Here is a 21012-nt window from a genome sequence, read left to right on the forward strand (position 1 = left end):
ATCTAACCGCAGAGAGGTTTCAAATACAAAGGCCATTCTGAAGTCTTCTAGCATTCCTGGGGCAAGGCCCAAAGACTCTCAAGTTTTACTTAAAACCTAAAACAAATCTGAGGAAAGGAAGTACTAATTCCTCTATAAAAAACTTGATTGCATTTTAATTGGAGTTATGATGTGGGCGAAAACAACGGAACAAAAAGAATTTTCTTTTTCATAACAACATGTATCACCCTTTGCTGTAAATACACTCTGAAAGGAAAGGACTAGATCAGCCTTGTTCACTGTCTCACCAGAGCTCAGCACAGTGCCCCAGGATGTAACAGATGCTCAAAGAATCTTTGAAAACTGAACAAATGAGTTCCTTTCATCGCTATCTTCTTGGCATGTAGGAATGCACCATGCTAATGGAATTAAAATATAGGCTCAAAGTAAACTGTGGCATAATGTAAGCTACTCCTTCAATATTGTTAAACAAATAAATGGTTTATTCCCTGGTTTTGACTATGCTATTCAAAAGTTAGGATAGTGCGCTCTTGGGGTGGAAGGACTTCTACAAGTCATCTAGTCCAACTGCCCCTATAGTGTCTGCATATCTTCCACACAAATGTTTCTTAAGTGAATCGCCTATCATACCCCACTGATCAGATTCAGTAGGTCTAGGACAGAGCCCAAGATTCTACATTGGTAATAAATGCAGGTAACCACTGACTGAGATTGTATCCAGATAGTTTGAGTTTTTAAAAGCTCTTTCCTATACTGAAGAACTTTTTCATCCACTAGTCCTAATCTGACCCACCAGTACTATTCAGAACAAATGCTTTTTCAATACAGTCAACCTTAAAGTACTTGAATTCGGTTAACAATATGATGAATACAGGTATCGGTGTGCCCCCAGATTCTTCTGTACCTTCTCTTCTCAATGTTCAATATTAGAGCCTGAACATATAAACAGACAATGGCCAGAATACATGATAACAGACTCCAACCCATAACCTCTACAGCAATAGTCCTCAAAAGGGCAGGACTTGGTCAATGACTGAGAGCTTCCTTAATTTTCCCCCCACTTCCAACTCAGGATCAACTGGAGAAAGCCAAATATGTTCCCCAAATCAATCACGTAGGATGTCCTGATTCTAATATCCTGCTTCCAGCTTCTCTGTGCCAGCAGCCTCCAATTAGGGCATACCTGAAGCCTTTGTTCACCACTGAGCTTTTCTACTCCCCTGCCTGCCTTTAAGTCTCTGCCAAATGCAAGTGATGGCTGCTGACTCCCTTGCTCTAGCAAGCTATGAATGAAAGAGGCTTCATTTGTTCTCATTTGGGTGGTCTTTGTTTATTTCCACAAGTATCTTTATTTCCTTCAACTGCTCATAAAGATTGTTTTTCTCTCTCACTCACTACCTAGCATATTGCTTGGAAAATACTAGATGATTAATATACATGTGTTGAAAGAATGAAAACATGAATGACTACGGCAAGATTTTCAGACCCTTCGTAACCCGGGACGCTCTCCTCTGTCTGTCGATTTCCTCCTTGAAGTATACTACTCAGAATTTTAGCATAAAACCCTAGGCATGATCTAATCGGCTTGGAGCAGGCTCGCACATTCTTTGCTTTAGGTGCTATATACTCTTATTCAAACAGATGAAGATCAGCTTTGAACAGGGGAGGGAAAGGGCAAAGCAGTGCTCTCATACCTTTCAAGGTGCTTCTACTCTTGTCTAAACACCTTATCTCTTTTTCATACATGCTACGAGTAAAGCCACCTAGTCACTATGTTGTGCTTGTGTAGTTTTTTTTTTTGGGGGGGGGGACATTGCACCAAGGGCAGGGCTTTATATTTATCTTTATTCAATTTAGCTTGATAGTTTCAGCCTCTCCGTGTGACTCGTCATGATCGGTTCTTTACTGATGCAAACATTCATTAAGTGGCTGCGGGCCACTGTGAGGAACTGGGAAGATAGGGACACAAGACCAGCTGCCTGTGGATAGGCCCTTACAAGGCAGGCAGGTACGATGAGAGACGGGTGAATGCAATGCTGCTGGGACTGAATGTGGGGCTGCGGTGGGGACTGAATAGACTTGCACAGGGTGGGCTATCACAGCAGCCTTCCTAAACGAGGAACATGTGAGCTTATACTTGGGGATCCTGTTTCTGTCAGATTATATTCACTATACTTGCCAGTTTTCTATCAGCTGACATGTGTGCTTTTCATACAAGTGGTTGTAAAATGTCCCGAAGGGCGAGGTGGAAGACAGAGCCTCGTGTCATTCCACTACCTAGACCTTCAGGGCGACAGCGACCCACTGATTATTTTTCTTATCATCAGATGCTAATCCACTTAATTCACCTTACAATTTTTTTCTTTATTTCACACAAATGTCATGAAAAGCCCTGCAAAATATGATGCCAAAGCCCCAGTACAGCTCCTTCTGTGTGCTCCCTGGTGCACCAGCATGCTGGCCCTGTGAGCCGAGGCCGGTCTAATGTACAGGGCTCAGGCATGTGCATGTTATGTCCCGGCGGCCACTACTTCCTCTCCTAGGGCTCACAACTCACGGATCATCTCTTCCAGAGTCTTACCTAAGATTTAGTCCAATTCACTTTTACATCAAACTTAGTTTTGTGTCAAATTTAATATCCCCCTTAGAAATTCAATTGTCTCGACCCTTCTTGTGTACCTGCCCTTCCTCAGTTTTTGGAGATAACTAACAGCAGCATCTGTATTGGTAGCATCAATATTTACTCCTAAATCCTGTGAACTTTAAAATACAATACAAAGGGCTCAGTTTAGCCCCTTATCAGATATGGGCACTAACATTATTTATATTTTCATTTCTTCCTTTAGTCAAATGCTAACACTATGATAATCACTTTCCTGCACTTCCTATCACGGGTCCTCACAACATCCCATCAAGTAGGTTATTATTCCAATTTTAGAGAAATTGATTGAGGAGCTAAAAAAGAAGAGAAATCCTCTGAGTCTCCCAACTTTGGAGACTGGGTGGACTGCGTCTAACACATTACATGAAGACATACACCATGGCCCTCGCTATTTATTGGGTTTGTGTGTAATACACTGCACTAAGACACACACACCGTGGCCCTCACTATTTTATTGAGTTTGTGTCTAACACACTACACTAAGTCACACACACCATGGCCCACTATTTGTTGGATTTGTGTCTAATACACTACACTAAGACATACAAACCATGGCCCTCACTATTTATTGGGTTTATTCTGAGGAGAAATTCTCAAGAGAAGGCTCCTGAGGTCCGGCCAGAGGTCTAAATGCCTTAAACCAGAGGGAAGGGGGCTCACTGAGACTTGTGGTGTGACATACCAGTCTGGTGAGCCTAGAGTCAAAATTTCAGGATATCGAAATTTGGAGACAGAGAGCAAAGTAGAAAGGTGATGGTATAAATGGAGGCAGTGACAAGTATGTTGGGAGTGGGTAGGGGAATGGCATGTGGAGAGAGTCATTCAGAGTGAAAAGGGCTGGAGTAAGATACATGGGCCTGTGTCACTCCAGAGCCCTGTAACAATGGGCTTACATGCAGGTTCTTAAAAGGGCAAATCTTCATCAGACAGGTAGCTCTGGTGACCATATAGCCTGTTACTGAAACCAGGACAATTTCAGAATTGAAAAGGGCACCACTAATAATTATGCCAGGAAAACAGGTGTAAACAGTGATTGTTCCAGGAAAACTGGGCTGTAGGGTCAGCCTAGCCATCACCAATTTGGGAAAGAAGTGGACAAACAAGTCTGTAAAAATAAACAAGTGTGTTCAGTTTGGGACATGAGAGAGATATCTGAATAGAAATGGATCTTCAGCTCAGGAAAGAAAGTAGTTTAAAAGACAAATGCAGAAGTCGGCATGGAGAAAGGGGAGGGAGAGAGGAAGGGAAGCACAGAGAAAAGAGAGGGGACTATGTAGTGCAACATGGAATAGTCTAAGGAGACGAGTTCCCAAAGGCTGGTGAGCAATCACATTAGGTCTTAATTTTTTTTTAATCCTCACCTGAGGATATTTTTTCCATTGCTTTTCAGAGAGATTTGGGGGCGGGGGGCAGAGAGAGAGAAACACTGATGTGAGAGAGACACATCCATTGTTGCCTCCTGCATGCACCTCCACCCGGGCCGGGGATCGAGCCTGCAACTGATGTACGTGCCCTTGGTCAAAATCGAACCCAGGACCCTTCAGTCCACAGGCCGACACTCTAACCACTGCGTCAAACCAGCTAGGGCTTAGGTCTTAATTTTTTCAAAATAGTTCAATGAAATTCATTCTAAAATGTATGCAGGTATATTTGTCTTAGTTATATCACTATCTATTTAGCTATACGAAATATAATTTAACTTTTCTTGTTGGCTCTCACACCCTGTTCTGCACATGAAATACTGTATCACACCAGAAATACAGACAGAACCAAGTAGGAGAGACTCCAGGAGGGGTCCTAGAGCCACTTCTGTAGACAGGTCTGTGACGTCAGCTTGCTCTTTAGTCACTTGCCTCCTTAAACTGTAAAGTGAAAGATTCATTATTTTGTGACTTTTAGGTCATAGTTTCATGGTTGCCCTTGTTCAAAATTAATTATTGAATTATAGCTGAAAATGGCTTTTCCTCAAGTACTTTTCTTGTTGTCCAAAAAAATGTTACAGTATTTGCTTTCTCATTTGTATTTGCTGATTTAGCAACATTACGACTCCTATTTTTACTGCATATTTGAGATGTTGGCTCAGATTCAGTCAGTTCTTCCCTCTCATTTGCAATAAGCTTGATGTTGGGTTGTGGAGGACGTATAAATCCCACTAGCCCACAGAGCATGCTTAAAAGTACTTACAAAGGCCTCATTCCAAAGCCTTCATCATAATCATCAAAGGAAGACTTTCATAGAAATAAAATGCAATGTGATAGCTTCCAAGTCTCTTTCAATGTTTTATCAGAATTCTAGGTGCATACAAATTTAAAATTTCCTTTTTTATGTTCTAAAAAGAATGGAAGATCTGTTAAAATACCTACATTACAGGTAAGCTTTTTCTATAATAACTATTCCCATTCTGAGTACCATCTCGGTTCACAGACTGAATGAGGTGAGAAGACGGTGAAATATTAGCAGCCCTAACCTTCTTTCTTCAGGGTGATTTTTATAATTAGCTAGAAGTATAGTTACTTTGCTGTCCTCAGAGACATATATGTCGGAAACATTTCCTATTCATACACGTAAAGATATGATACAATTAATAATAAACAAATGTTCATCTACATATGCATTAGCTTGGGTTCTATAAGGCAGTTACTAGGACAATTAAAATTCCCTCTTTTCTAAAGATCTATTTGATGAGAGACTGCGGTGTTAGCACATGTGAGGATAGTCATTTTACCATTTTCTATTTAAAACTAGAGCCAACTATTTCACTGGACCCTAACAGTGAAAAATTAGGCAGACATTGATAAAATCTGTTTTTCCAATGCTAGAAAACTAAGGAATATACTGTCTACCAAGCGCTGGAAATTTCTAATGAACCTTCTGATGCCAGCTTGTTCTGATAACTTCTAGATCTGCATCTTATTCTTATCTCTTACATGGCTTGTTGCCTACCCAACGCCCATCCTTCCTTCCATACAAATGGAGCTCTGATGTTGTTTAGAGTGAAACTGTGTCCAGCTAAAAACACAACTGTGTTTCCTAGTCTCTCCTGGGGCTAGGCATGGCCATGGAACAAATCTGGCTTGTGAAATTTAATGGACGTCTCCATGAGCTATTCTAGCCCCAAGTGCCCCTCAGTAGATGAAGGGATAAAAAAGCTGTGGGACACTTACACCATGGAGTACTATGCAGCCATAAAGGAGGATCTCATTCCATTGGAGACAGTATGGATGGACCTGGAGAGTATTATGCTAAGTGAAATAAGCCAGGCAGAGAAAGAGAAGTACCATATGATCTCACTTATATGTGGAATCTAAAGAACATAATAAACTGATGAACAGAAATGATTCAATGACATGGAAGCATGGGTCAGACTGATGAATCTCAGAGGGATGGAGGAAGGTGGGTGGAAGGAGAGAGATTAACCATATGCATATATGCACAACCCAAGGACAAGGACACTGGTGTGGTGAGGGACTGGGGAGGGAAGTGCGGGGGTGGAAGGAGTCAATGGGGAGAAAAAGGGACATCTGTAATATTTTGAACAAAAATTTAAACAATAAAAAAATAAAAGAGGGCCACAGCAGTTGCTGTTAGTGTCCTACACATTCCTCACTTACTACTTTAAGGCACTCAGCCGAATGTCTACTGGACAGCTTAATTAGTATCTCAAAAGAAGAGACTAATTCATCCCTCCCTCCCTCCCTCCCTCCCTCCCTCCCTCCCTCCCTCCCTCCCTCCCTCCCTTCCTTCCTTCCCCTTTCCTCTCTCTCCTTTCCCCCCTTTCCATCTCCCCCAGTCCCTTCCTTCCTAGCTTCCTTCCTCCCTTTCCAAATCACTCATTGGATACTTACAATTAGTCAGCACTGAGCTAACATTTCAGGATCTACGTTCAAAGTTGGACAGATCAGGATTTTACCCCATGTCTACTTCACTTTTCTCCTTCAGAGACACAAGAAACTAGAACTTGCCAAATCTGATTACTCTGGAGAGGAGTGTGTGGGGGGTGGAATGGGTAGGCATAAAATATGAAGAGGGGGAAAGAATGGGGTATAGTCTGGGCCACTCAGAAAGCAAGAGCATCAATCAAATTAAAAATAATGTTCAGGATGCAAAAAAGAATACCTTACTACAATTTATTAAATTACTGAATATATTGACTTCCATCAGAATTATTTTACAAACTATAATTAAAACTGTATTTAACTCATAAGAAACTGGGAAATAAAGTTGTGATTATCAATTACCATACTTCCAAGTTGGAAGGGACACCTTCAAGGTTAAGAAAGATGCACACATAGAAAAGTAGTGCTTTAAAGGATTTTTCTGAATTCAGATGTGAGAAGTTATGCTTTAATATTCATCTGCTTTGGTTCTTTGAAAATATGACTTTCATAGCAGATAAAAAGTTTGGCAGATCATGTAGCAGTACCTAGATTTTTAGGAAGGATTTAACAAGATTCAATGAATGCGATCAATGGCTAAGATGTGAGTCACAGAATAAAAAGTGGAGTAAACGATTCGGTTGAGAAAAGTGAGACTGGGGGCTGAAGATGGGTGCATATACACATTTTATTCCCTTCCAAAATCCTACTAAAATAAAGCAAGGGGATATTTTTAACCTATAAGGTTATACCTACAAGGACAAAAATAATGGGGGCTGGGAGTGGAGGAAGCCCAGCAGCAACCCAGTAGGCATTTCTGGAAGTAGGGAGTAAATGCTGGCAGCCCAATTTATACCCTCCAACCAGGAGAATTTAGAAGAGTGTTTTCTGACTCTGATCAGCCCGAGACAGATCACTGAAAGAGACTGGACGGATACCCATACAGGGAAGGCCCCTGTCTACGAGCCGTGCCATGTACGTTGGAGCTCCCTGTCAGCTTTCGACTCTACCACCCTTAAATAAGAACAAGTCAGGGATCACAGCCATTTGAAGACAGCCATTTACACAACTAGGTCAAATATAAACAGAAAGACATTTTTTGAAAAAAAATTATGCAGAAAGAAGAAAACTTAAAAAAATGTATAATTAAGATACTAGTTATTAACCCCAGGAAAAACAAAATGTTGTACAGGAAAGGAGTCATCACAGTATACTACCTGGCTCAGAGGTGAAGATCATTTATAAAGTCATCTCAAGGCAAACAGAATATTGACCCAACCAAGACCATGATGCACTGGGAGAATGGAGGAATCGGGAGTGTGAGTGTGTGTGTGTGTGTGCGCCGCATGAAAAATAACCACTGTGGACATCAATAGGTTAATGTCTAGAACTGAAAGATCAAGAAGTAGCAATGTAAGCAGGTTGTCTGGAGATATGGAGGTAAACACTAAAAGAATTAGCGAAAAGAAAGTGCCTCTGGGGAGGGCACAGGAGATAGCTGTTTTTGGTAACCGATAAAGAACAACATGACTTTTTACACTTTGTACGAGTATAACTAAGTAAAGAAAGATCTGGATAAATGTTCTTTCTCAATTCATATGTGCATCCACTTATATAAGGAAACTGACATTTTTAAAAAACAACACTCCAGAATTTGTATATTTTGGGACTCTATGTATGTGTTTCATTGATTTTAGCATTGTTCAGTGCATTTGTGGAACTGCCATTTAGAAATGACCTTCAGAAATAAGTTTATTACATATAAGCTTTAATGATCTTAAGTATATTAGACTGCATAACACCTTGGCTGGTGGCTATGTCTGAGCCCTCAGGGAGTTGCAGCTGCACTGTAGTGGGTGGGCAGATTTCTCTGGAAAACCTAACTGAATTTTTTTTTTTTTTAGAGGAAAGATGGGGCTGTGGAGCAGTTTTTAGGGTTTGGGAGAGGCACATATAGAAAGATGTGGAGAAATACACCACAGCCATACCCACAGAATAAACTGAGTTTTTAAAAGTTGCTGTAAGAATCAAGAGATAATTTCAAACAACCTTATTCATATTTTAATGAGTCAAGGGTATATTGCATTGACTAAAAACCAGCAACTTAGAATGAAAAAGGAACAACAAAATAAACATACAAAAAAGAAGTTATTGGAAATAAAAGCATGGTTGCCAATTCCATACGTCTCAGGAGAGGCAGTAAAAAAATACAAAAACAGAATATAATCATTGCTGAAATAAAAATGAAAAAACTCAAGAAATTCCTCATAACAGAGCAAAAAAGACAATGATGGAAATTATGAGAGAAAGAAAAAGATATAGGTGTTCTAGGAGATGAGAGTGAAACAGGATAGGGGAGACTTATCAATCAAATAAACGGAAGAAATTTTCACTGAGCTGAAGAGATTTGAATCTTTAGAGTAAAAGTGTGTATCAAATGCTGTGATGGATTATGAAGAAAGGATCCATACCTAGAAAGTTATCTCAGTAAAATTTTAAATTCCAACAATAAGAAGAATCCTATAAGCCTCTAGACATTAAAAAGAAAGAAGGAAAGAAAAAAACTGAAAGAAGTAGAGAGAGTGAGACTGGCATTGGCCTTTCCATCTGCAAAACCCAATTCTTTAAGACAGTGGGAGTAAAGTAATGGAAGTTGGTGTTTAAAAGTAAAAATAAGACACTTGGACATGTAAAAAGTTAAAAAATATATCACCCATATTCACTTTTATGAAAAGATTACCTAAAGATATACTTCAGTCAAATTAAAAGTGAATTAAAATTTTTCTTAAAATTAAGAACAGGGAAGATTTTGTATATAAATAATAGTAATAAACAATGCAATCAAATTTACAGCTATTAAAAAATATTCTTAAAATAAAAGTGGAATAAAACAATTAACATTATTCTATATATAATAATTTATAAAGAAATTAATAGCAACCTGGAAGAAGAAATCCAGATTATTTCCTGTAGATGGGATAAGGGAATGGGGAAGCAAAGGCATTACTATAGGTTAAGTCTTATTAGGGTTGAAGGAGGTCAAAGTTACAGTTAAAATTCAGTATGCCAGAAGAGGAATCCAAATTTAAAATGTTTGTAAAAAATGTAAATTAACAACTTATAAAATGGGGTGTAGAACTTCTAAAAGCAAAGGAGGAAAAAGAAAATTAGATCAGATTAGCAAATGTTGCAGAGGCAAAAATGGTCAAATGTTAACATATTAATGATTGTAAAATTCTCTTTTTAATGGCAAAGACTCTCCAATTGAGGTATATATTTTTTAATCTAACCGCAGGCTATTTACAAGAGACACAATATAATATAAAAAAGATTGAAAACAAGGGGATGAACAAGGATACTACAGACTAAAGTAAATTAAAAAGAAAGGAGAGTTGGCAGTATCAGTACCAGGCAAAGTAGAAGACAAACAAAAGAACATTAACTTATACTTGTGAGATATTTTATAAAGCTAAATCAGAATATACCTGGAAGATATAACATCCATGGACCTCAATACATTGAGCAGAACACTGAAATATGTAAAACAAAAACTGCTTGAAATACAAGAAAAATTGGACAAAACCACAATTATGGTAAAGATCTTTCTTAAAATTTTTGACAGATCAAACAGACAAAAGGTAATAATGGATTCGAAAAACGTAATTTAAACATCATCAAAATAATTAAAAGGCTTGATTATATATGTACAATCTTCTTCACCCCTTTTACTGAACTGATAGAGAATATGCATGCGTTTTCAAATGCCCAAAGAACATTTATAGAGGTCGATCATCTAATAGATCACAAGAATAATCTTAATGAAACTGAAATATCATCTAGGTCATATTCTATGACCATGGTTGTAGGGAGATTAGAAAGTAATAACAAAAAGATAATTATCTCCCCACCAGAAGTTATATTTCTAAATATCTCTTAAGCCAAACAGGAAATCAAAATGGAAATAATAGGCTATTTAGAAAATGACAGTGGGAACACTAATCCTATGGTCTATAGAAAAGCTGTGCTCAGGAAGAACGTTAGCTTTAATGCTTTTATTATTTAAAGGAATCATGAAATCCAGGAATCATGAAAATAACTGAACCATATTTTTCAGCTCAAAAATCAGAAGGACAAGATAAGTAAAATAAATCATAAAAGGACAAATTAATTTGAGTAGAAATTCATGAGTAATGAAAACAAAGCAATACCTAGATGGTTGGAAAAATGATTCACCTGCGTCGGAAAGGTTCTGTGTAAAAGCGACCACCCTAGGCCTTTCCCTTTCTGTGCCTGCTGTGCGGAACTCTCTGTACGCAGACAGAATCGCTGCTCAGATGGCGCCTTACCAGGGAATCCTTGTGTGACCACCCCATTCACACTCTATTCCTCTCCTCCTTAGCTTATTTACTTTCTTTATATCAGTGTATGAAATATGTTTTTATCTTGTGCCATCTCTCCCAGTTACGTGCAAGCCCCTTGGAGCAGTGGTCTCTGCTCCCCTGCTATCTTCCTGGTGCTTCGGCCAATGGCTGGCTCATAGCAGATTCTAGATAAGTATCTGTTAAAGGAAGCTTGCTCCATAAAACATTACTGTGTATGGCAGTGACATGGTTTGGCAAGTACATAACAAATCCCTGAGGAAGGATGTTTGATTGTCTTCATGATCTAGATGTTTACATATTTCTCAATAGCATGTGAGACAGAGGCAAAGCCGACCTGGCTCTCCATGCTTTGGAGACCAGGGTGGACAACATCTGGTCTCATGTCTGCTGTGATGAGTGGAGCAGTTCCTCATGGAAACTTCCAGTAATTTGCATTCACTTTTGGTTTGTAATTATGTTGTACCCAAACAGACTCTATGGTTCCCTACTAAACTCGTAAGTTCTTTAAGGTCTGTTTCTTAATGATCTTTGCATGAAACATAGTGCTTAATGTTGAGCCTGGCATACATTTCCAAAAGAATGAGTGAAGAAAAATAGCTTTGAAGTGATATTGGGTGCCCAGCCTTGGGTTCAAGACCTTCAATTTGCATATTCGTTCTCCATGTCAAGGACCTAACAACTGCTCAATCCAGAATCCTAACCTGGCTCTGCTACAGGTACTAGGCAGGCTGCTCCCCACATCTCACTGCCATCCATTTCCAGTGTAGCAAAGAATTCAGGGACTGGAGCCAGAGATATCTGAATCCTACTTCCTCCACGAACCAGCTGTCTATTAGGGGCAAGTTGTTGCTTTCTCTTTTTTCTACCTTTCTGAGCTCAATGTGGCAGATTGTCCACCAATAATCCATTCTTTTTCCTTACAGAACTTCTAAACTTTAGCTGATCATATGGCTGCCCAGTTAGAGACCACCTTTCCCAGCCTTCCTTGCAGCTGACTGCAGCTCTGGACTAAGTTCTGGCCAATGGGAAGTGAAGAGAAGTGAGGCCTGCCACTTCAAGGTCATAGTCCTAAGAGGAATGGTCTTACTCTCTCCTCTTGCCCTTCCCTCTAGCAGGAGTACAGTCATGATGATGGGAGCTGAAACAATCACTTTGGGCCCAGAGATGGAAATGATGTAGTGACAATGGCAGAGCTGCTCTACCAGTCCTGGTCTGCTTATATCTGGACTTGCACATGAAACAGAAATGCACTTCAATCTTATTTAAACCACTGTATTTTGGGGTCTTTTTTGTTACAAGAGCTTAGACTATATTCTAACTAACATGCCCAATTTCTTAGTTGTGAAATGACAGTAATGTCTAGCAGGAAGGAGGAGTATGCAATAGGACTTAAAAAGGGATAGCTAGAATTATCCAGACTTGTGCAGCTTCCTTTAGCCTGATGTCAAAGTCATGGTCTGAGCACAACTGAAAGTGAGACACCTGAAGTGGTTTGACTAGTGCAAAATTAGTCACAGTCAAGAAAGGCACTATAATACCTCCCTCCGAACCTTACCCCCCTCCCCACTGAGCTCTGGGCTCAACCAGTGGCCAGTTAGCTAATGAAACAGTAGAAAGAAACCTTTGTGGTGCTGGGGGCAGGGAAGGGGTGGGGACAGATATTTGTGAAAAGGAATTTAATATATTTATGATGGTGAACGCTATACAAATTCTATTCCTCATCTCTTCATGAAACTTTTTGTAAAATATCCAATTCTTGTTGCTGTTTTGAGGAGCTAAATCTGTTTTGAGGCTATGTTTAAGTGCTGAGTTCAGCCTTGAGGACAAGCATGGAGGGATGCTTGGATTCTTGGTGCAGCAAGAAAGGGGCAAGTTGGCCAGGAGATGCCACACTGTGGAAACCCAAGAGCATATGAGGCCTGTTGTGCACACCCATTGCCCTAAAACACTAAAGAAAAACTCACTAAAAGTTGAAAAATGGTGATTTCAACTGCAGATCCCTGGTCACAATTGGAGACTCAAACTATAGATGCTTAAAGTCACTCGAGTTTTCCCTTCACCCTCCTCACCAAAAATAATTGGCATATCCTTCTATTAATACTAAATTTCAAAATTCATGTGTCATCAGGAATTTTTTGGCATAGTTAAGTACCAGCTTATTAAACAGAAATTTCTCAGCACTTACCCCACTGTATTATTATGGGCTTGGTTCTCCATGTCGAGAAACTGCTGCATCTGGTTTATATTTCTCGATTTTTAACCTGCAAGGGGGAAAAATGATCTAGATTCCTAATATGCTAACATTTATTAACTTATAAAACAAGAAGATTTTGCTTCTGGCAAATCATTTAGTATGAGTTTTTCTCAGTGTAGTAGCTCTTGGTTCAACAAAAGGTAGACACTTGCACGTGTGTGTGTGTCCCTACACATTTACGACACTGGCTTAGTGACGGGTAGGTAAGTGGGATACTCACTCAGAGGAGCGCTCACTCGCTGTATACGGAACAACAGCTTGGTGCCAGGTACATGAGATGATGGAAATAGAATTCCTATTTGAGAGGAGTTCCAGCTAAAGGCTCTCAAACTTTCCTTTCTTGTGGGCCCCTCTAAAAGTTTGCCATTATTTGAGTAAATTCTTTATTTGGCCCTGTCTGGGTTTTGTCAGAGATCTAAAACAAAAAGACTAAGAATTCCCTAAAAATAGAAATCTTACAATTCCTCAAACGTACCTGCTCAATCCTTTTGACAAAATAGGGGTGTTAGTATTTGCCTCAAATAAAAAAAAATTAAAAAAAATAAAATGCTTTTCCCAACAACAAAGTTTTAACTGAAAAGCAATCTATGAGGATAAATGGATAAAGCATTGAACAGGACTTCAGCGCCTCTGAATTACTGAATAATAGTCAATTAGCATTCAAGATAGTAGGAAGAAGAGGAAGAGCCCTGGGCTCAGGTCACTCAGATCAAGGGTTTGAGAATTTGTGAGAGACCCTGAAACTGTGTGTGGCGCGGAGGGGCAAGGAGCAGGCGTGGGGGGAACGGACAGATGAGTAAATTCCTTTCGTGGGTCTCAAATCCCTCCCTTTAACATCAGGGAAACCGAGGCACAGAGAAGCTAGGAGACTTACCCAAGGCCGCACAACTAGAACCCAGACCTTCTAATTCAGGGAGAAACCCTACTGCGGATTCTGCAGAGGCCACCCCTGCACCCCGCGCACCCTCCACCCGCCAGGCGCCCCAGCCGCGACCCCGGCCTCCTGCCGCGACCCGCGCGGGGGGCAAGGGGCAGCGGCCTGTTGGGGTCCCCCGCCCCTCTTGGGCGAGCCCGGACGAGGGGGCAAGGAAGGGTACGCGGGCGCGGAGGGATCGGGGCGGCGCGGCGGGATGGGGGGTCGGGGGGGGGTACCTGCGCCGCGCCGCGCTGCGCTCGCCCGAAAGGTCTGAGAACCCGGGGAGCGGGCACGTCAGGGTCGCCGCCCCCGCCCCCGGGCTCCCCGCCACGCCCCAGGGTCCCCGCCACTGGAAGCCACGCTCCCGCCGCCCGGGCTCGCAGCGCGCGGCCCCGGCGGTTACAGCCTCACCTCGGGGCCCCGCCCGGCGGCGGCGTCGCCGCTGGTTGCCATGGGGACGCGGCGGCGCGGTGGGGGATGGGCGGGCCGGCGGGAGGCGCGGCGGGAGCGGGCCGCGGGGCTCCCTGGCCGCCGAGACTTCACGCCCGCGCGCGCTCGCTGCCCCGCGGGTTTAGGTCTCGTGTGGGCTCCCCAGCGGGAGGGCTCCCCGGGACCACTTTCTGAGCCCTTTCCTCTTTGGGGCCCCCACGGCCTGCCGAGTACCCGGCACCCCAGCCCGAGTCCGGGAACTGTGTGTTGAATGAATGAATGAATGAATGAATGAATGAATGAATGAAAGAAGGGTCAGAATGTAAACGGGGCGGGGGGGGGGTCTGCATCCAAGTTTCTAAAATCCCCCGGGCCCGCCTCCCTCTCAACCGCATAGGAAACGGTATGAAAAAGAAACTTGGGGTAAAGAGCCGCCCTTCCCTTCACCGTGTCTTCCAGGTGGTGGGAGCTGGGCTTCTGTTAGCATCGCTCAGCGCGCAGCTACTCTGTCGCGACAGCAACAGCAACGGCCCTTTCTTTCCCATACACCTGTACCCCCCATACACCTGTGCCCCCCCATACACCTGTACCCCCCCATACACCTGTGCCCCCCCATACACCTGTACCCCCCCATACACCTGTACCCCCCATACACCTGTACCCCCCATACACCTGTGCCCCCCCCATACACCTGTACCCCCCATATACCTGTGCCCCCCCATACACCTGTACCCCCATACACCTGTACCCCCATACACCTGTGCCCCCCATACACCTGTACCCCCATACACCTGTACCCCCATACACCTGTACCCCCCATACAACTGTACCCCCATACACCTGTACCCCCCATACACCTGTACCCCCCCATACACCTGTGCCCCCCATACACCTGTGCCCCCCATATACCTGTGCCCCCCCATACACCTGTACCCCCATACACCTGTACCCCCATACACCTGTGCCCCCCATACACCTGTACCCCCCATACACCTGTACCCCCATACACCTGTACCCCCCATACACCTGTGCCCCCCATACACCTGTACCCCCCATACACCTGTACCCCCCCATACACCTGTACCCCCATACACCTGTGCCCCCCCATACACCTGTACACCCCCCATACACCTGTACCCCCCATATACCTGTGCCCCCCCATACACCTGTACACCCCCCCCACCCCACCCCCCGTACCTGCCTTTCCCCTGCCGCGCATTGGGGCCTTAGAGCAACTTGCGAGGTGGGAGCCTTAGGCCCAGCAGACCGGCCTCCCGCTTAGGGAGACGGAAATAGCTCCTCAGAGGGATGGAACCCAGAGCGAGTGATTCCAAATTCTTTCCATTTTTCATCATATTCCAAGAATAATTGATGACAGAAGCTCTGTCTCGCAGCCCTGATTTAGAAGGAATGATAGGAAGGAATATGTACATGTACATATATGTGTATGTATTATATACTGAGTGATATCTTTAAGCTCTTGAATTTTTAAAAATATGGGTTGTTTTTTTTAATTTCGGAGAGAGGAAGGGAGAGAGAGAGAGAGAGAGAGAGAGAGAGAGAGAAACAGCAATGAGAGAGAATCATTAATGGGCTGCCTCCTGCAAACCTCCTACTGTGTATTGAGCTGCATCCCAGGCATGTGAACTGACCAGGAATCCCACCGATGACCTCCTGGTTCAGGGGCCCACGCTCAACCACTGAGCCACTCCCTCTGGACAGCACTTATATTTTGTGTTTGGAAAATGTTCTTGCATCTATTTTAGGAACAGAATTCCTCTCCAATAACATAATCAATTACTTCTAATTCCTAAAGTCTTTTATTTATATTCCACTTTCATAACATTAACAATTTGCTACTTTAATATGACTGTCAATTTAAAACCAACACCAGTCCCTCCAGGTTCCACCTGAATTTCAAAAAACCATTTGCTGTTTCTTGACAAATTGAGTTTCATAGTTGAATTGTGTAAAAGCAACTCAGGCTATTAATTCTAATAAGTGTATCATCATAGCTCTCATATTATGATTGAATGAAAAGAGTAATCATTTTATCTTAACTGAAACTTTCCATTATTCTGAAAACCTTAGTCTTATTCTTCATTCTTGTCTAAACTGAATGGGTCAATGTATTTATTCTGACCCGAGGAAGGAAAAATGGAACTAGGAACAAAATTTAATGAAGTTTCAGGATGCCCAGTATCACTCACACTGTGTAGCTCTTTACCATTTGTAAGTACTTTCATGTTCATTAGTTCCTTAGATGCTCTGAAGTACCATATAACACTAGTGTAACAGGTGTTCTAGCTCCTTTTAAGCAGGTTAGGAACCTAAGGTTTAGAGGGAATAAAGGACGACACACATCCAGTTCAAGTACAACTAAGAACCTAGATCATCTTACTACAAGTCTAGTGCTTTTCAAACTGTCTCAAATTTCATGTCCAGTAGGTTTCTTTAGCCGTCAGAATCTTGCATAGGTGACTACAGATGTATTTAAAGCCACATTTTCACAAGAGAGAATGGGTGTGGGCAGGGCTTGCAAAGCATAAGTATGAGAGAACACGTAACTGTGATGGATTTTAAGAAAATTTAGAGTAGAAATCCCCCTCTTTCAATTTAATAGAAATAAAGGTGTTCATTTCAGGTTGAAACTTAAGGCTTAAAGTGCAAAGGCCTGCCTGTATCCCCACCCCCGAAGTAACTGCAAAGAGGAATTTACCCTGAAATGTACCTATTTACCCTGAAAAGTACCTAGTGTTAGATTTTTTCAGGTGAAATTAATGAGGAGAGCAGGAACTCTCTGTGTTTAAGGGAGGAGGAGAGTGTGGCTAGTCCAGAAAGAGAATCTGAAGAGGGCACAGCAAAGTCAGGGTAAGATATAAAATGTAATCAGAAATGGCCAAAAGAATGTTGCTTTTTAAAAAAAAAATAAATAAATAAGCTTTTTATTTTAGAACAGTTTTAGATCTGTAGAAAACTTGTGAAGATAATACAGAGAATTTCCACATACCCCACATCTAGTAACCCTTATTATCAACATCTTACATTAGTATGGTCCACTCATCACAATTAATAAACAGATGCTGATATATTATTAGTAACCAAAGTCCATTCTGCAGGTTTCTTTCCTTTTTGTTGTTGTTGTTGCAGGATCCCATCCAGGATACCACATTGCATTTATGTATCATGTCTTCTTAGCTGTGACATTTAAGTAAATAAACATATTTGCCATTCCCTCCTAATTGTGGGTTTTAGTTTAGATTAGTTTAGTGAGGGTTTTTTTTTGTGTTTTTTTTTTAAAGCTGTGTTATCCCATCCAGGATACCACATTCATTACACTTATCATATCTTGACTTTGGCATTTCTAAGAATTATCTTGTTTTTGATGATCTTGACACTTTCGAGAGGTGCTTGCTGGTCAGATATTTCATAGAATGTTCCTCAATTGAAACATGGTATTTTTCTCATGATTAGGCTGATTATGGGTGTGAGGGAAGGGAATCACAGAAATATTCTTCTATTTTTATCACATTCTATCACATGCACATCCTATCAATGTGACTTAGGACTGTTGGTGTTGATCTTGGGCTCTTGGTTGAGATAGTGCTGGTTAGGTCTCTCCATCGTAAAGTTTCTCCCCCTTCCCTTTCCATTCTGTCGTCTTTAGATGGAAGTCACTACACGCAGCCCACGCTTAAGGGGTGAGGAGTTATGCTCCATCACCATCTTAAGGGTAGAGTATCTCTATATATTATCTAGAATTCTTTTTCATGGAAGATTTGTCTCTTCTCTCCCATTTACTTATAGCAGTATGGATTCATGGATATTTATTATATACTTTGAATTTTAATTGAAAGCTACTTAATTTTGTTTCTCAAATTGTTCCAGCTTTGGCCTTTGGGAGCCCTTCCAGTTAACCCCTATTTCTCTTTGCCATACCCTCCTAATTGTGGGTTTTAGTTTAGATTAGTGGGGTTTAAAAATTTTTTTTTAGCATTTTATTACTTTCTGGCATTATAAAATGCCCCAGGCTCATCTTGTATATGCATAATTTTTGCTTCTATACTAGAATCAGCTATTTCTCCAAGGAGCTCTAGTTTCTTTACTTTAGAAATCAATTAGAAACCAAGATCTGGGCACTAGGTGTGGTCATTGCTACTGTGTGTCATTGATTCTCGCCTCTCTTAGGTGACCAAGCAAGGAAATATATGTGTCTATACTAACCCATGTATGTATATAGAAATATCTATAAATATTTCTATATGTAACCATTCATATCTTGATTAGGCTAAACATGAGTTTCCACTGTTATCTCCACCTCTAATCTATTATGCACATAGATTATTCTAGCCTCCTCTCCTTTAAAACTCCTACTCCAACAGTAAAAAGTTGGCTGTCACCATCCACCATCTAATTTACTTAATTATTCAGCCTCGGGATATAGGTATAGCAGTATTAGAATTGTTGATCTATACCCTATGGGACACAACTTTATCAATTAGAGTATAGTATTTATGTGCGGTTAATTTTGCCTTTGGTCTTACAGATTCTACTCATTTCCAAAGTTATTTAGGTCAGTACCTTTTCTCCCCATCTCTTTCAATAAGGTTGTTTCATATCTTTGTAATACAGTTAGATTCTTTTGTCACATATTGCCTTCTATCCTGGGATCCTCCAACCCCCTAGGTAATTTTTTTTAAGTTTGCATACCGTAAGCTTCACTCTTTGTGCCTCCTTTATTTTAATAGTGAGGGTAGCCATTGGGGATCCCAGTTTTATGCAGAAGTCTTCTGTTGGCATCCTCATCTGGGTTGGTCTTTCTCTCCTATTGTCCTTCTGCATGTAGCCATCCCAGTATAAGCAGAAACACTCAGGGCAAAGCTACTTTTAGCATCCACTCCCTTGTTAGAGTTCTTGCTTTCACATGGATTTCAAAATATATTGGTTCCATTCTTTCATTCGAACTCAGTAATATATTTATATTTTATATAATACCTTTTTGTCTAATGAGTGTTGCTCAGGGTATCTAATCAAACATGCTGTCAGAAATGGAACTTTTTATATTATTTAAAATTTTTTTCATATTTCATTATATATAAATGTCTTCTATGTTCCCTCAACTCTTTCTTTTTGGAAACAGAAAGGGTGAAAATTATGAATGGGTTAAATAAGTAATGCTCCAAGATCAGACTCCCATTTACTATAAATCATGATGTTAGTAAAAAATTAGAGAATACAATATAGTCATTTATAAAATAGGAGAATATGGCCTTAAAATATATTTATAACAAAATTTTATCTTAGGAAGTATGGTTATTGTTATTTTATTGTTGTTTAATTTTGTTGCAGTGATTCCTATGAATTGAGAATTACTTCCTGTGTATCTCTGAGGGTCGTGTTTTCTGGTTATCTTATAAACACTGGCCAACATGCAGTTGGCTGAATAAAACGGAGCTAGAGATACACAAAGAAGTATTTTGAACAAATATTAATAAACATTCTGTCATCACCATGAGAGATACAGCACCTGTTTTAGAGAGATACCAATGTTTTATCCATTTTAGTGTCACCTTTCAACAATCATGTGGCACAACACACAGGTTGAAGAAAAATGACTCTCGGTGCCATCATTGCTTAGCTTTGTGTTGCGAGACTATGCGTCCTGTCGCCTCCGTTAGGCCTCACCTGTTCCTGGTATAAACTTGCTCGCATTGTCGCTGGTGCTGCTGAATGTGAGTTTTATGCCTATAAGAAAACATTATTCTGGGAGGCATCTGAGTTCAGCACTGAGGGAGCATGAGGCTGCCACAGTCAATAGGAAAAAAAGAAAACCCAGGCATTTCTTTCTTTTTCTTTTCCTGGGCTCAAATTATGAAAACGCTTAGACATGTCTCAGAAAAGGAAGTGTGAAATGTGTACCATGAACTCTGGCTCATAGCACCCTCATTACAGTGTGGTTAACTCCCGCTCGGTTTCATTCTGCAGTGCTGTGATTCAACATAAAGCTTGTGAGAAAACAACTCTTGACAGTTTAGGGGAGTTACCTTCTCTTAAAAGTAAATTTACATAATTCTGATGGAACATTTTGGAATGTCACCTGAAAAGGATACTCACCTTCAGTCTGTGGTGACATCAACATCCAGAAGCCCAAATTATCTCTGAAAGTTTTTAAATTGCTTTGTGAAGAAGGCATCAATCTCATTATCCTGGACTTGTGTTAAAATTCATTATGCAGTCCTATTTCTCAACAAACTGGGAGAATTTTCTCAGCTTGACATAAATCCTTAGATGGTAGAGACTGATAATCATTTTGAGAAGAAACCACATTTCCTTTTTACAGTTAAAACTTTAGGCTGCATTTTCTCACTTTGACTGGCTATGAGTCATCCATTGATATCTCACTTTTAAGTTTGTAAATCTATCATAGTTCAACCTTTCCATTTCCTCACTTTAACTGGATACGAGTCATGGCTGAATTAAATTTATAAACCATG

The 21012-nt window shown here is 41.0% G+C and overlaps 1 protein-coding gene and 1 long non-coding RNA gene across 2 annotated transcripts in view; one reads left to right on the forward strand and one right to left on the reverse strand.

Moving 5' to 3' along the window:
• The window catches only part of DEUP1 (deuterosome assembly protein 1), a 76509-nt gene extending 56279 nt beyond the window's left edge, over positions 1 to 20230 (reverse strand). The window contains exon 1 of the mRNA XM_087822121.1: positions 20204 to 20230. Coding sequence (XP_087678247.1) covers positions 20204 to 20230 — 27 coding nt within the window. The remainder of the gene's footprint in view (positions 1 to 20203) is intronic.
• LOC107532444 (uncharacterized) overlaps positions 1 to 21012 on the forward strand; it is a 219773-nt gene that overhangs the window by 139912 nt on the left and 58849 nt on the right. The window lies entirely within an intron of this gene.

The sequence above is a fragment of the Miniopterus natalensis genome, chromosome 11 (assembly GCF_054644295.1).
Source record: "Miniopterus natalensis isolate mMinNat1 chromosome 11, mMinNat1.hap1, whole genome shotgun sequence".
NCBI classification, from domain to species: domain Eukaryota; kingdom Metazoa; phylum Chordata; class Mammalia; order Chiroptera; family Miniopteridae; genus Miniopterus; species Miniopterus natalensis.